This window comes from Lasioglossum baleicum, chromosome 1 (assembly GCF_051020765.1).
Source record: "Lasioglossum baleicum chromosome 1, iyLasBale1, whole genome shotgun sequence".
NCBI lineage: Eukaryota > Metazoa > Arthropoda > Insecta > Hymenoptera > Halictidae > Lasioglossum > Lasioglossum baleicum.
In genome coordinates, this window is record NC_134929.1 from 23,335,969 (window position 1) to 23,351,297 (window position 15,329).

The 15,329-nt window shown below is 47.6% G+C and overlaps 1 protein-coding gene across 2 annotated transcripts in view; it reads left to right on the forward strand.

The window, feature by feature from the left end:
- The first annotated feature begins 2,141 nt into the window (after positions 1-2,141).
- The window catches only part of LOC143213635 (dipeptidase 1), a 146,505-nt gene continuing 133,317 nt past the window's right edge, over positions 2,142-15,329 (forward strand). Inside the window, exons 1-2 of one of the 2 annotated variants that reach the window (XM_076433691.1) lie at positions 2,142-2,310; positions 3,182-4,877. In XM_076433691.1, coding sequence (XP_076289806.1) covers positions 4,753-4,877 — 125 coding nt within the window. In that variant the 5' untranslated portion in view covers positions 2,142-2,310; positions 3,182-4,752. Of the gene's footprint in view, positions 4,878-15,329 lie in introns of both variants that reach the window. The other variant, XM_076433695.1, reaches the window with a different exon arrangement.

The window sequence follows — 15,329 nt, forward strand, 5'->3', positions numbered from 1 at the left end:
TGTGCATGCGAAACACACGGGCCACCGTGGCCGGGCAAACGTGGAAAACGTTAACCTGATTTATGGCGGTGGGTCTGGAGCGTTTTCGGAATTTGCATTAGACCGGGCCACGAGACGAATGAGAACGTCCCGGTGTCTAGGAGCGCGCGACCCGAGAACGGGGTCGGAAAAAGATCAGGGGCGCCAGGAGAGGCGCAGGATAGGGAAAGATTAATCCTGGCGAACAGGAATCAAAGATGGCTCGATGACAGAGGACCGATAGCAGCCGAAGGACCGTCTCCCGTTTCCCCTGTACCCGCCCCGTCCCCGGAGCTGTCTATTACCGCGCGGAATTGTTTTCGTCCTCTTCAAACATCTCGCCCGGTTCGTTTCCACAGGTTTTCCCCGTACGTTCCCCATAACGACCGGGGAAGAACTTCGCTTCGTCGGATAACGAACCGTACGACCAACGGAACGCATCGTCGCTGCGCAACCCTGGCCGTCGAGATTTAATCGAATATATCCATCGGGATATCGAGCCTCGCGATCGAATCGAGACCGACTCTGGGATCGGTTCCTCCTCTTGCTACGGAGGTCCCATCTCGATAGGGTATCGAAAGTTTGGATAACAGTGTCCCGGAGACAAACGGAGGATTCGAGAAAGAAAAAACGCCTGCGCAGAGAACTGGATCCGCGTGGACGTTTGTGAAACGAGGATCTGAGAAAAAGATGAAGGCGGATTTGAAGATCGACTATAGTGAACTGTGATACGCGTTTTGGGGAGGTTTATTGCTTCTTGAGGAGCATCACAACTCTCTTTTATGCGGAGAGTCGCTGCTCAGATAGAAGGGGAAAGGGAACATTTTCGAAATCGATTACGTACCGTTTGGAAAGACTTTTGTTCTGATCGGGAATTCAAGGTCGCTTCAAGATCATAGTATGCTAGTATAGTTCTATGAGAAATGTCAATGTTATCTTCTATTTATACAAAATCTATGATGAATTCAACAAATCTGCCCGTGTTAGACAACTTTCCTCTACTGCAACGACCAGCGACTTTCATCCAGGACCACGCAAATTGAAGCATCGTCGTCTAAGTATGGCGATATAAAGGCGAGCGGCACGGTGATTTTTGTTTCTATGCATCGCTATTCTCTCGTCACCGCTCCACCATATACAGTCGCATTTAATTATACAGTAATTCTTCAATCGAAGTCTCAACACCCGTGTTTTGAATAGACTTTAGTAGCGTAGAGAGGCTACTTTTGAAGGGGAACTTCTTCGCTGAGGGGCTACAATTGTCTAGCACTACGGAAGTGACGCGTCGAGCGTTACGGAAGTGACGAAATTTCGCGAATAACCTCGAATAGTTTGACAAGTAACATTTTCATAATTAATTTACTAACTTTAAAGACTTTATTGGTGAACTTTTAAGATTGTTCAATCCGCGCGATTTGAACCGCGTCAAAATTGACAGTCGTTCAGGATGAGGCGGTAACCGCGCGGACATGCAGGAGAGGGGCAAAGTTTTAGCTCAGTACGAAGATGAAAATCGCGCGGAAACAGCGCGGATTTGATTTCCTGCGGTTCAGAGACGGCAGCCGCGCGGATCTTTAGACCGCGCGGTCGCGTGTGAACGCATCCATTTACGCCAATGTAAATAAGGTCCGCACGGTTTCCGTCGTGTCTGAAAGGAGAGCGGCACGGTGATTTTTGTTTCTATGTGCATCGCTATTTTCCCGTCATCGCTACACCATACACAGTCGCATTCAATTATATTGGTTTGATTTTGCCGCGATGTTCACCTCGTTGCTATCGTCGATCTTTACCGCTCCACTATATCAGCACGCTAATCAGTTGACTGGCGCTAAGAATGCGTAAACCGTGGTAACCGCAGCCAAATTGATCTTCCCGCGTAGAGAGGTATCCGATTCGAAAAAGTTGTATGGTGCCGCGGAATGTCTGGCGGATGCATAGGAGGACCTTGGGTGGAGATCGGGATACGTAGTGTCGAAGAGGGGGATAGCTCAGTTCCGGAAGAGGATGTCGTAGATAGCCAGGTCGAGCAACAGAGGCGCGCGGCACCCGCTGGAACCGTGGAAGATCGCGGAGAGGAGAGCACGGGGGCGCCTGCGCCCTCGGCTATACCGAGTTTCTGCGTACGTTTCCATCAGTCGGGTCTTCAACTCCGGACCGCGAACAACCAGTGATCGGGACCGCGCGTCTCCGCCACCGTGGAAACACCCTCTCGGACGCCGCGACGTGTTTCTACGAGCGGAAACCGCCCGTTCCGCGTGCCGCTCGTTTCGAAATCGCGAGCCGTACACCGAGGTGACAGTTCCTCCTTTCGTCCTAAAGAAAAATCCTTTTCCTCCCGAAACTGTCGGATCGCCGTCCCTCGGCGAACTGACACAAGTTTCTCGCTTATACTTCGCGCGCGTACTCCCACGCGGTAAATTTTTCTACCGTGCCCGCATTCTCACGGTTACCTAGCCGAGTACGCGAGATACGCGCCTACCCCTCTGTCCGCGGGGTACTTTGAATCGCCTCTCTGTCCTCCGGGAATTTTTAATAGCTGTTTCCAGCGGAGCGATACTCTCCAGCCCGCGAATAAGCATCAAATTAAGGGCGGGTTTACCGCACGTAAAACGGGAAATAAACCGCCCCGCCGGTTTTACGCTAACTTAGCTGCCGCATATCGTTCCGCGATCGCTCCCATCAAAATTCGTAGAGGATCGTTGTCGCGTTTATCGGTGGGAACCGTTCGACAGATAGAAATTCGCAAATGATCACCGTGTTTTATTCGCGACCGGTGAATGGCCGGCGAGAGTACCGCCGGACGTTCTATCGGCAAGGATCAAAGGGCGTGATCGTTAACGTCGTTAGCGCTAATTAATCATCGGCAGGTGGATAAATATCGTGTATCAGGGTGATAAGCGGCGCACGGACGCGGGGTCGTGTCTGCCGATAATTATGAACAGGCCAACTCATTAGTCGCAGCGAACGGCGACGTTAACGGCCGAGCGTTCGCCGCTCGGAGAGCCATTCAATTGTTAGTCGGGCCGGCGCGCCGCGACGTCGAAAGAACGGTTCCGCGAAAGTAATTAGACAGCGCGCGTTGTCCTCTCATCGAGTGGGACTAGAAATAATACTCCTGGATCCACGCGAGAACTAACTCCGCCATCCGCTCCTTGAATTACAGCGTTGCGGCGACCATTCGCCGAAAGTGCAGGAGAACTGTTCGCACGCGTGGCTCAGTGCGAAAGAGAACTCGAGAGAGAGTGCTCGGACACCGGATTGGTCGATCCATCATTTCGGTCGGTGTCGGCGGAGCAGAGCGCAAGAGGAATCCGTTCCGCTGGTTGGACCGCGTAATTAATCGGGAGACTTAATCGAGTGCCGAATTAATCGGGACAGATTTACGATCCAGCGTGCGCGACACCGTCGGGCCGGGTCGGGTCGGGTCGAGTCGGGCCAGACCCTACGATACACCGGCGCGTGGTGTGTCCGCGATCATGAAGTATAACCGGTGCGTGCAGATGATCGCGCGACGCTCGCCGATGAAAAAGTCGAAGAGAGACCGAGGCTCGGCGCGCGGACGTTAAAGGGGACTCGGATCGTACATCAACGTCTGACCTCTGGAACACCGATCCCCCCTCTGAAACACGCCAAAAAGGAAACGATCGAGTGAAACGGGCTTTTCACGCTCGACCCGCTCTTTCTCTCGCCCATCCCACGCCCTTCTTTTCTCTTCTACCTTCTCGTTTTCTCTCGTTCTCTGGCTCGGTTTGTCTCCCGTCGCGTCGCACGGCCACTAATTAATCTTCCGGCCGGGACGTTCAACGACGCTCGCTTACCGGCATAAAATCGCGACAAGAGGATCGCGAGCGGGCCGGTCTACCGGCAAGATAACGAGGCGGGTTCGCGGGCCAAATAATTCGGACAGAGCTGACTCGGGCCGCACTCGTAATTAGCAAACAGTCCGCCAAGTGTTTCCGCGGGAACGACTCGATTCCCCTGAACACTCGTGGAAGCTCAACTGATCAAAGACGCCTGGAAAAGACACCGCTCGCCGAGTGGCACTCTTCGTGGTTTCCGAGGATCAACGTCTCGACCGTGACGGAACCTTGAGGAACCTGGCTGATCCCGGATTGCCCGGAGAAGGGAATCCTCTCGGCATCTGGATCGAGTCGGCGAAGTTCGGCGCTAATTTGTGGCGCCGGAGAGACATCCTAGAAAGTGCGTAATTTGGAGCCGGATCCCAGAGGGAAGAGGAAGACAGGCGAGTTGGTAAAATTTCATTCGTAGATGCGCGAAACGGCTCGTTCGACTTGTTGAGAGCTGGAAGTCGGAGATGACGATTGATGACTGAGCTGACCCGGCTAGGGTGTAGACGGTAGCGAGGTGGAGTACGTTGAAAGGGGAGAGAAATGTTCGAGAAAGGGCGGAGGATCGAAAGAGCCGGAGGCCAGTGATCAGTGAACTGGATCCGATCCGGTAGATTGTAGCTGGTCTCACGGGGATCGGGGACGATTGAAAATTTCGCCGGTGCTCTCGGTGGACGATATTTCACGTGCGTGAGAATGACAGGGGTCCGCGAGAAGTGAACGCGAGAAAGGTAACGTGTCCAGTGAAAAAGGGGACGGAACCGGACTGACAGGAAATTGTGGAATCGCTACCGGGGGAGAGATATCCTGTGGGCGAGCCGGTCAGTCGACGGTGATGGCATGAGGACATTAGTAAGGAGGAGCTGCGGGTCCAGCGAGGAGGAGGATGAGGATGGTGGTGGGCGTGATGGTCCTTGGTCAGCTACTGACGAGGATCCTGCTCGCTGCCCACGCTGGGGATCGGCTCGCGGCGGCTCGCAGGATTCTCAGGGACGTGCCGCTGATAGATGGGTAAGTGTCACTGTGTTTTTCTCACGTGTACTCTCTCGCTCGCCAGTTACCACTGACAATTGATTCGTTTCGGCTTCGAGGGAAAGTGAACCGCTTGCCATCTGTCTTTGCAAATTGAGATTGATCACCTTTTGAATGGCTGTTGCGGTTTTGGACCTCGATTGCACCTGAAAAGTACTCGAAACTGTTCTGGCTCCGTCTAATTTGTACAGTTGATGAGCAGTTTCTGTGGGAAAAAGTGATTGATAGAGTTCGAGGGCTGTGCAAGTTCTCGCGGTCAATTGAAGTCGACTGATTCTTGTAATTGTGGATACTGATTCCAATTTTCTGATGATCAAACGTGTATTTGATATTTTCTATCTTGCCCCTACCTCGAGGAATTGATGTTCAAAAAAGGAATCGATGGACCTTAGACATAGCGTACGTAATTACGCTGTTCAGCTGTCAAGGACAACTGATTTATCTCAGTTGTGTGACCCGTATTCCGGACATCTAGTCTGAAATGTTAGAAATCCACTGTAGGAAGAAATTTGTCCTAGATTGTTTCTCTGAAGTATGTTTGTATTTGGAGGGGCTCTGTTCAGCAGTGACCAGACTATGTAAAAAGATACAACTCTACGGAGACACAATGTAAACCCGAGGCAATGTATCATAAAACAAGATTATTTCTACGTTGACAGACTTCATCCTTTTGAATACGATGTGTCCCATAAATCCTGCCACAGGGAAGAAGATATATCTTCGCACGTAATACTTTCCATGCGCGGCTTTGTCTTCGAGAGAATCGAATTTGAATGCAAGCTGGGCTCGCGTAGCACCGAACAAGACACGTATTCTTGACTATTCAACTCATATTTTCATCAAAAATCACTCTTTTCATAGTCGTACCTCCAGAAACTGTCCATTTCACGCAAAACGCTTTATCAAAGTCTCGACTTGTGTACCCATGCAATCGACCAAAATTCCTCAATTCTATCTTCACCGCAATTTTGAAAATCTCTTCGTGTCGCTTGAATCGCTCCGATTATAACGAAACACGATTTTAATATACATATAAATGGATGTGTGGAAGAAGGGCCCATCTTCTTTTGCTTTAACATTTAATAAAAGAAACCGTCAAAAAGTTTTTCTGTCTTCAGTGTTTTTCTAATGGAAGAAGAGCCTATGTAATTTTGTAATTGCAATTCACTTTTGAGCTCAAAATCGCGCTCCTATGAAATTAAAAAAACCGGATATAGACTCGTCTTCCGTCTTGAAGAATAATGGTCGGGGTAAAATTAACATGGCACAGGCTGTGACTTTTACTCACCAGGTTCGCAGAGGGTTGGCAGGTTTCCGACAAGTGAAGAGCTAAGAACGAAATGAAAAACGTGTGATTAAAAATTGAATGAATCTCGAGATATCAGAAGCGCGGAAAAATCCGCAGTGATCAAGTACCGTGAGAGTACGAGAGTCGCGGTGACTTATGATGAGAGATGACAAGGGGAGACAGGTGTTGATGACCCAAGGAAGCAAAACAGCAAAAGTTCGGGTGTTTTGATGCCGTAGATGAGTAATGCGACGAAAGTAGGTTGGAAAACAGTCTCGCCATATAATGACGAGTTTCGGAGTGGTTCGGCTATCGCGGCGCTCTGTGATCGATTCGCGCGAACTGTCTGCGAAGTCGGTATCTATAATAGATGGAGCGGCGAGTCTGCGTTTATGTGTTACGCGGAACGCTGGCCTGAGATACAGTTTGCTCGCCGAATTTCGCGGGTGCTCGAGGCTCGCGGCGTCAGGTTCGCAAAATCGTTGAAATTTTAATGAACAACCGAAAACTCTCGTGTGATCGTTAACAGGAGTGGCCGTTGAAACGCGAGAACCGCAAGGCCCGAATTTATAGCCGCCGAGAACAATGTCGTCGTAACGACGCGCACGGACGGACATTCTACGGCCAAGCGTGCCTCTAATTACACCGGAATTAAACTCGAAAGGAATGTCGGCCGGTGTCCGAACCGCGATAAAGCGTCGAACGACACCCGGCCGGTTTTTCCACGTTCGAGCTGTTCCCCTCGTAACTCCATTCATCTGTCACTTTCCGATCCGTTCTCTCTGTCTCTACCTGCTTCTCTCGAATGGAGGTATCGGTATCGTAACATTTATCAAGACCGCCGCAAAATCAAATTTATCTCGACAAAACGGCACCGGAAACCGAAACCCTAGAGAATTTGTTTCGACGAGATGCGTTATCGCGCGCTTGGATTCCCGTAATTGTGGAATTGAAACGTTAGCGCCCGGGATTTACGTGAATTGTACCTAAACGTAGAAATCAATTGTTTTCTGGTTAACGGTGCCGCGGCCCCGATGCAGTTCAAGCACAAAAGAAACGCGTGCACGTGGCACTCGATGCAAAAGGAACCATGCGAGCGGTTCAGTTCTAAGATAGCCCTGTGTTGTTGCGGAGAGATTGGATGACAACGGAGTCAATCAACGAGTCGAGCTAATTTGAAAAATATTGTGTAACCTTAATCAATTTGTTTGTAATTATACGTACTCGTACCATTCCCTGCGTTCTCTTCCCTCTCTTCCTTAGATCCCTTTCTCGCGAGATCTTGCCCTCCATCCCCCTAAATTTCGAAATCACCTGTATAGTCCAAGTTCATCGAAAATGCGTACGACGCTTACTTCTCAAGTGGTAATCGCAGGATCATGGCCCGGGAGAGAGCGAGAGAAGAGAATGTGCTAGAGAAAGAAGGCCGATCCAATTGGACGAAACTCGGGACTCTCGTGCATTCTCCGCGGGATAATGAGAAAGTTTCGCGCGAATGGGAAAGAAAAGACACTAATGGAGGGAGAGAGAATTAAACAGGCCTGCTAAGAAAGAAAGAACAGAGACGCAGAACAGAGAGGGAGAAAGAGAAAGACTACTAGGAGAAAAGGGGATGGAAAGGGGCGATTCGAGGGCAACGACAAGGGAGCACGGAAGAAATAGAGGCTGGGATAGAATTTAGCTCGAGGATGGCCCGTGGCTATTGGTCCTCCAGTTTCTCGGGTTACTGGACGGCGGATACGAATTTCCGTTTCTCCCGTTCCGAAACGAGACAGTGTGTGTCTCTTCCGGATGCTTCCGTACATGTATCACGGCGGCATGGCACCAAGTCGCCCGTACGTACGCCATGTCCCTACGGTGTCCTGTATCGGTGTCCGACCAAAAATAACCTGTCGGATCGAAAGGCAACAATGGGCCGCGCGCTCGTTACCGGACATGGTTCCCAGAAGAATTTCCAAAAGATCGACTTCTCCTTCGACTCCTCTTTACAACTGCGATACGGCCGTGACACGGTGTCACGTGTCATCGTGTCAATACCATTCAGAGCGTCACGATAACGTCATGGGACGTTTTGCTCCTATGGTTCCTACATTTTAACGCACCTGTTGTGTATCGATTTTCTTTAAATTTTCCATTTTCTAATTGTTCTAACTTCTCAAACAAAATCCAAGTCGCATGGTGGTGGTCTTTAAAAAGTTATCGTCTTTGGCGCATATCACTTTTTCACCAAGTGTCATATTTTAGGGAAGCATGGCCAGAAAAATTCGAAAGTTGAAAAATAAGGAACACCCTACTGTACATACAGGGTCTTTCCGGAAAGTAATGCGACGACCACATTTTTTTAAAAATCTATTGGACATATGAGTACAAACCTTTAAAATTCTTCAAAGTAGGACCCTTGGGCGTCGACACATTTTTTCCAGCGCGATTTACATGCTTCGTATGCTCCCTGGAAGACGTTATCTGGGTAGTACCCTCGTCGCAGCCTCGTGGAGCACTTCCAACCAAAACTTTTCCGTAGATTAGGGGGAAAACAGTAAACGGTACTTCTTAGTTGGATCACAACACTTCCCCAACCCCCGTACAGTCCTGACTTGTCTCCCGCCGACTTCTTCTTGTTTCCAAAAATTAAGAATGTGCTAAAAGGATGCCATTTTGAAAGCGTGCAACGCGTCAAAGAGGCTGTGACGAGGGTACTACGAGAGGTTCCAAAAAACGCCTTCCAGGAAGCATACGAAGCATGGAAATCGCGCTAGAAAAAATGTGTCGATGTCCAAGGACCCTACTTTGAAGAAATTTAAAGGTTTGTACCCATATGTTAATAGATTTTTTTTTAAAATGTGGTTGCATTCCTTTCCGGACAGACCCTGTACAAGTTTCACTGCAGCAACAAGCGATGTCAGCACGAAGTCTACACCGAAAGAATCACGACCCAGTTCTCGCAGAATCATGCTCCATCAGCTGGCCACTTTGTGGAGGGTTAAATGGACGCCCGCGACCGATATATGTGCGCTTCTTTGAAAGCCTAGTTGCTGGCTATCGTCGGTCACGTGTCGAGAATAAGCCACTAGTCCCCGAGAAAGACGAGAATCAGACTTTTGTTGTTGTAAATTACAGTCTTGTGCCCGGATTCCGTCGCAGGGACCTTTCACACTTGGCTCGCGATAGAAATTCGAGGGCTCCTCGGAGGTATTCCGTGGATGAAAGGCAGCGAGGCTAGGGAATCGAACACGAGCGATTTCGCCCGATTGTCGACGACTCGAAGGCGATTCGTTACCGATAACGAGTGAAAGCCTCGTCGAGCCTATTGTGTCCCGTATAATAGTTTGCATTTTTGTCGGGCCGGGCCGGGCTACGTTGGACCCCGTTCGATCCTGGTCTGGCCTCCGGGGACGAAACGAGAGTGCGAGAGCTTAGCTAACAATCGGGCGATGAGCGTCGCCGGGTTGTTCGTAAAACCGTAAAAATGGACGAAACCATGCGGCGGATTTTCGACGCCGCGCCGGCCAATCGACACGCATTGTAATCGAACTCCATTCGGCCGAAATAGGCGCGAGCACGCGTGAGAAAACAAAAATGTCGCGCATATACTACCCGCTTGCACACCGTGCGCCGAACAAAATGAAAACGGACTATGAAACTCTCTTTCGTACCTCAACTCGGAAAAAAAGGAATGTTCTGTTCGCTGTTCGCGGAATCGCGCTGCTCGCTCGCCATTCCCGAATTTGTTGTTCGACGGAAACGCAGCTTCCGATTGTTGATCTCCTGGAGCACCATGTGGGTCGCTTTGGGAATCGTAACCGGAGTCGATGTTTGTTCAACCCCTTGTCGAACGATTGTATACAGTTCATTTAATCCCCTGTTGGTGGTAGTAATCTTGTAAAAGTTACAATTTTATGATTCTTGTTATTCGCGACTGTTGATCTCCTAGAAAACAATGTGGAACGCTTCCAGGATTGTTATGCTCGTTATTGTTTGTTCAACCCCTTTGGGAACGGTAGTATAATATAAAATTTATTCAATTTCCCGTTATTGCCAATGTATTCTGCAGATGAAGAAAATGTTTCTCGTGAGAAAATACCGAAATGTTTCACATTTAATATAACGAATGGTTCCATAACGAGGAAATGGAATTTCATTTTGATTTGAAAGAGTAATGCGCGTGTATAGTAGATTCTGTTTGACCATTTTGCAATAATTGATGAAATAGTACCTATTAATGATCAAATAGCGAACGAGTTCGTAGAACATTAAACTCGATATTTAAATTTACCCTCGAGCATCGTTCAGGTAATTGTTGCGTTCATATTTTATAGACTGAATTTTATCACAATGTAAATGTACAGTGTTTGGCAGTGATGCTATTATTATGCGATGTTTGCTTAACCATTTGCAGAAGCACTGAATTCAATTATTGCTTGAAACGTAAACTCTTTCTCCCGTGCACTCGCAATTGCTATTAATTCAGCAATAAAATATGTTGGAGGTTGTGGTTCAGGATATTCACCCAATAGATCGGAGAAATGTTTAATTTTCAAGTTAAAATAGCTCCGACTGCAAAGGGTTAATAACAATCTATTTCTTGAGCAACGCACCTGTGTTAATCGCTCCTCTATGGAGCTGAGAAAAATTTAATTTTGTCCGTAGACATTATTACCTGCGAGTAAATTGCAGCGCAAGAGGTTAATGATGCGGTCTCTAAAAACAGGGTCGTTCGCAGTGTTATCGTTGTCCTGTCCACGATATCAACCACAAATTACAAATTAGCTGCAATCTAGTTCCAAACGAGACCGTCGTCCCCATTAGCTACTTATATCCATAATGAATCCCGTCCGAGACACGATAAAAAGACAATTACAGAAATTTTCAGCAGTGGTACACCAAGATGATAATTGCAGGGCGCACACATTCGCCGTTACACGATGGCGGGAGCGTATCATTTCGAGCGTAAAAATTCCCATTTCAGCGGCGACGGCCGACAATTTTTGCCAAGTGTATACTTACAAGGTGTCTCAGCAAAATGAGATCGCCCAAACATTGGCCTCATTTATTGCTGTACGTGCAAATTTGTCGAGACGAAGTTGCACTGTCTCAAACGCAACATGTAACGACTAGACTGCGGATCTTTAAGCGAAGTAAAATTTGTTTCCATCAATTGTAATTCACAGCAGCCAAGCAGGAATTTATCGCTCTCTTCAATAGACCTAACAAGTTGCAAATAATGTCTTGATATTCGCAAAAATTCCTTTAATCTGCATATCGCCTGAAGTTAATACATCCACCCATTTGTGTCATAAATGCATAAAATCCGCAGTCTACTAATGGCAGGAAGAATTTTGAATAAATTTCAACATGAAGAGAGGACATTATAAGTGTTACATACGAATTATTATGTTGATTCACTGGATAGGTCACCGTAGATAGACGAGCGGTGCTGGGTTCAGAGTTAGAACACCTCTTCAGTGAATAAGACAGCTGTTCAGCCGATCCCATTTATCCGGGACACGTTGTATACACGTTGGCGGTGCTTGAAGGGTTAAAAAGGAAACCCGACGGGAACAAAGAGGGCGAAGCTCGTCGGTGCATGGAAATTCGGAAGCGTGGCGCCGCGCCACGCCGCTAAACCGCGAACAACATTCGCCCGGTAATTACCGTTGTTTGCCATGTGTGCCGCTGCAAACAGACATTCGCCGGGGCCTTTTTCACGGGGAAATTGTGCGCGCCGCTTCGCTAAGCTGATAACGCGACCGGACAGCCGGCTTGTAATTACGTCGTTGAACGACGCCGTTTACAGCGTTCATCGCCGCGCGGAAATATTTAATTACCCCGGGGCGGCCGAGAAAACGCCTCGACAGTGGCCGCCGCGCCGGCTGTATTAAGCGGCGAGGGAAGCCTCGCAACGGTGTCTTCGCTTTAAAGCTTCGAGCCTCTTACTGCGTCACCAAGAGAAATCGCCTAACAAGAAAATATGATCATAACGCTCCGAGCCGATCCGTCCGTCCGGCCTCCCAGCGCGCGCGAGATTTCCGACCGAGTTTCAATTTGCTGACGACTTTCCTCGTGCTTAAGTGCACCTCGACGGTATTTCGCACTGAAGAAAGCTGAATTGAATAAAGTCTTCCACAAAATATTGTAATAGTTCATAACAATAAAAATAATAGTTTATAATCTATAGCTGTTGCCAAGACATTTAAGGCAAGGCATGTTAACAAACAGAAGACAGTGCCTCGCTGACTGTAAGCTGAGCAACGCGCACATATAATAAATTACTTTTACAAAAGCCTTATAATATGCAGTTGTAGTATTAAAAAGTATAAATTATTTAATTCAGCTATAGCCATACAATAATCACAAACTTTCTTCTTCTAAGAAGATTGTGACCGTAAAATAACTCGTAGCACAAACGATTAAAAGAGAGTCCAATGTGTAAACGCTCGATTGCAATTTCGTTCTGCAGCTTTGTCGCGGGTTCGTCCAGAAGCCGTCTGAACCTTTGAATGCGGGGCTCTTTAGGACCCGGGGCGCGCCTAGAGGTGGTTGCTGCTTATAAATCAGAGTTCTAGCCGGCCACGAAAACGCAGGGGGTGTTCGACACCCCTCGAGCAACAAGTTCCCGGCGTCGGTCATCGAGCGAGTTCGAGCTTTGTCCCCGAAACGGCGCGGCCACGAGCGGAATCGTTGAAGGTTAGACGTCGCGACGACGGCGACGACGACGACAGGGAGGAAGACCTGTTTTATTATGCAACCCGTACGCGTTGCTCGACTCTTGGTCTCACATTGTCCTGGTTCCAGCGGCGGCTTAGCATACCTAAGCGCGGAAAGTTGGCTGGCTGGGCCACGGTGCATAAATATATAAAGCTCAGGATGGCAACTTGCACAAGGAACGACGACGCGCAAGTAGCGTCCACGATGATGCTCGAACGCTTAAAAGCGGAAAAGGAGATTTAGGCCGACTCCGACGAGTTGGCCAAGTTGAGCGCCTCCGCGCCGCAGAAAGTGGATAGAGGAGAACACCTTTCTAACGGAGTAATCGCGAATGGCAAAGGCCCCGGCCCCTCTCCCGACGACAATCTGATTTGCCCGTCTTTAGAGCCGATAAAACGATCGACCAGCCCTGTCCCCGCTCCCCGGAGACATTTTACGGGGCCTCGATCGCTTGCCGCGAGAGCAAAGTGGTTTTTATGGGAACGTACATTCTCTGCCCGCCACGCAGAACGCTATGGAAATAGTTTTTTAAAAGCGTGTCCCACAAGAAACGCTGTTTCATGAAAATCTGGGAGGCACGCGTAATTGTTTCTTACAGCTACTTACCAGCTTTAACCCCTTGCCTCAAGAGGACTGTCTCGTGTGAATCCTGAAATTTATTTGTTGGAAAACTTTATTTTATTAAATAAGATGACTTTATTTATTCAATGCAAATAAAGTTACACAGTGGATTAAACAGTGATCGTAATGTGAATGGAAAAAGATATAAACTGTATTGAGAGAGAGAGAGAGAGAGAGAAATAAGATAAAGCTAATGCTGTAGCGTAAAATACATATGCTGTGATGTGTTCTGTACTGTATTAGAGCGACGACTGACTGGTTCATCCCTGGAAAAACCTTCGGTCCCTTTTCTTAAGTGGGGGTGTCATAAACCACTTGGGCCAGGCAACGAAATCTCTGTTCCTACGGTCGCAGTCGCACCATAGCCTGTCTTTGTATAATATTATCGTTGGATTCCAACATTATTTTTAAGGTTTTAGACAAGCGGCGAAACATATGAAATTCCTACAGAACGAATGCGAATGCTTTCTATTTAACGTTTATATTTAATCAGAGAGTTGAATATTAATGTTGCAAGAATGGAGTTTCATTTATATCGAAAGAGCGAAGAATAATATCCACGTGTGCTGAATTCACGAGCACGGGTAATTGCTTCATTTATATTAATTTTTGTTTGCATACTGACTCTGCACCACTAATTGATTTGTCTTGACCCTTTTACGAAAATCGATTACATACTTGGTAGAAATATCCTCCGATTAATAACGTGTCGAATTATAAATTATTGAAATGTCAATCTCTCATTGTTTATAGTCGATGTTTCATAAAGTTCCATTCCTGTAGAAATTGCCTTTTAAACGCACGGAGCATTATCTACGTCTGACCATTACAGGTTGTTTCTACTTCCGCGTTACCGGCGTTGTGAAGCAGCGTTTTATCAGTTTGGTTACCTTCCAGTACTTACTTTCTCATGATCCCAGGTTTCCAGCAGCATTACAATAATTAATTTGCACAGAAACGATGATTAATGGGCGGGCATGCCGAGCAAATAAGATATCAAATCTTTGTATATCCCCGTGCACGCGAGTGTCGCATTTTTTCAAACTGTGCCGCGTATAATCGATCCGACACACGTTCGTGTAAGTTCCAACAGACAGGTCCTAGTACAAGCTTCCTCGCTAGCCAATTTAACCAATTGTTCGAACAGCGAGACACTTCGCATCGTCCTTTTGAAGATCCAATTATCTTTACACTTTCTCTGTCTGTAACTTCCAACTATTACTCGTCTGCAATGTCCAATTATTTCGCGAAGCCAATTAAGAGCGCATGAAATATTCGAAATCGGAGGAGAATCGTCTGTCTGCACTTTGTTGCCCGTGAAATCCGAGTCCAGCGACAGGATGATTCCAAATAATTGTTATTCCATTTATCGCTTTTCTCTTCACAAACGATGACCACGGAAATGAAACAATAAAAATCGCACACAGCTTTCTCGACAACCAGTTTAATCAATTGTCCCAACAATAAAACACTTCGTCCTTTTGAAAATCCAATTATCTTCGCTCTTACCATTTCCGTGATTTCGAGCTGCTGCTCATCTACAGTGTATAATTACCATTCCGAATTACATCAAGAGCGCTTCTCGGCCGTTCTAAACTGGAGACGAACCGCGCCAGTTTGCCAGTGGAACGATTCCGTTAACCGCGAAATTCGAATCCAGCAACCAAAACGAGTCGAAATGATTGTTGTGCGAGCTTTTGTATCGTTTTTCACCCCGTCGAATCGAGTACTCCAGGCACGGTTTTATAAGCTTCGGTGGGTTCATCAATTTGCTCGAACTGTGCAACCCTTCGTTTCATTCTTCGGGAAATGCAATT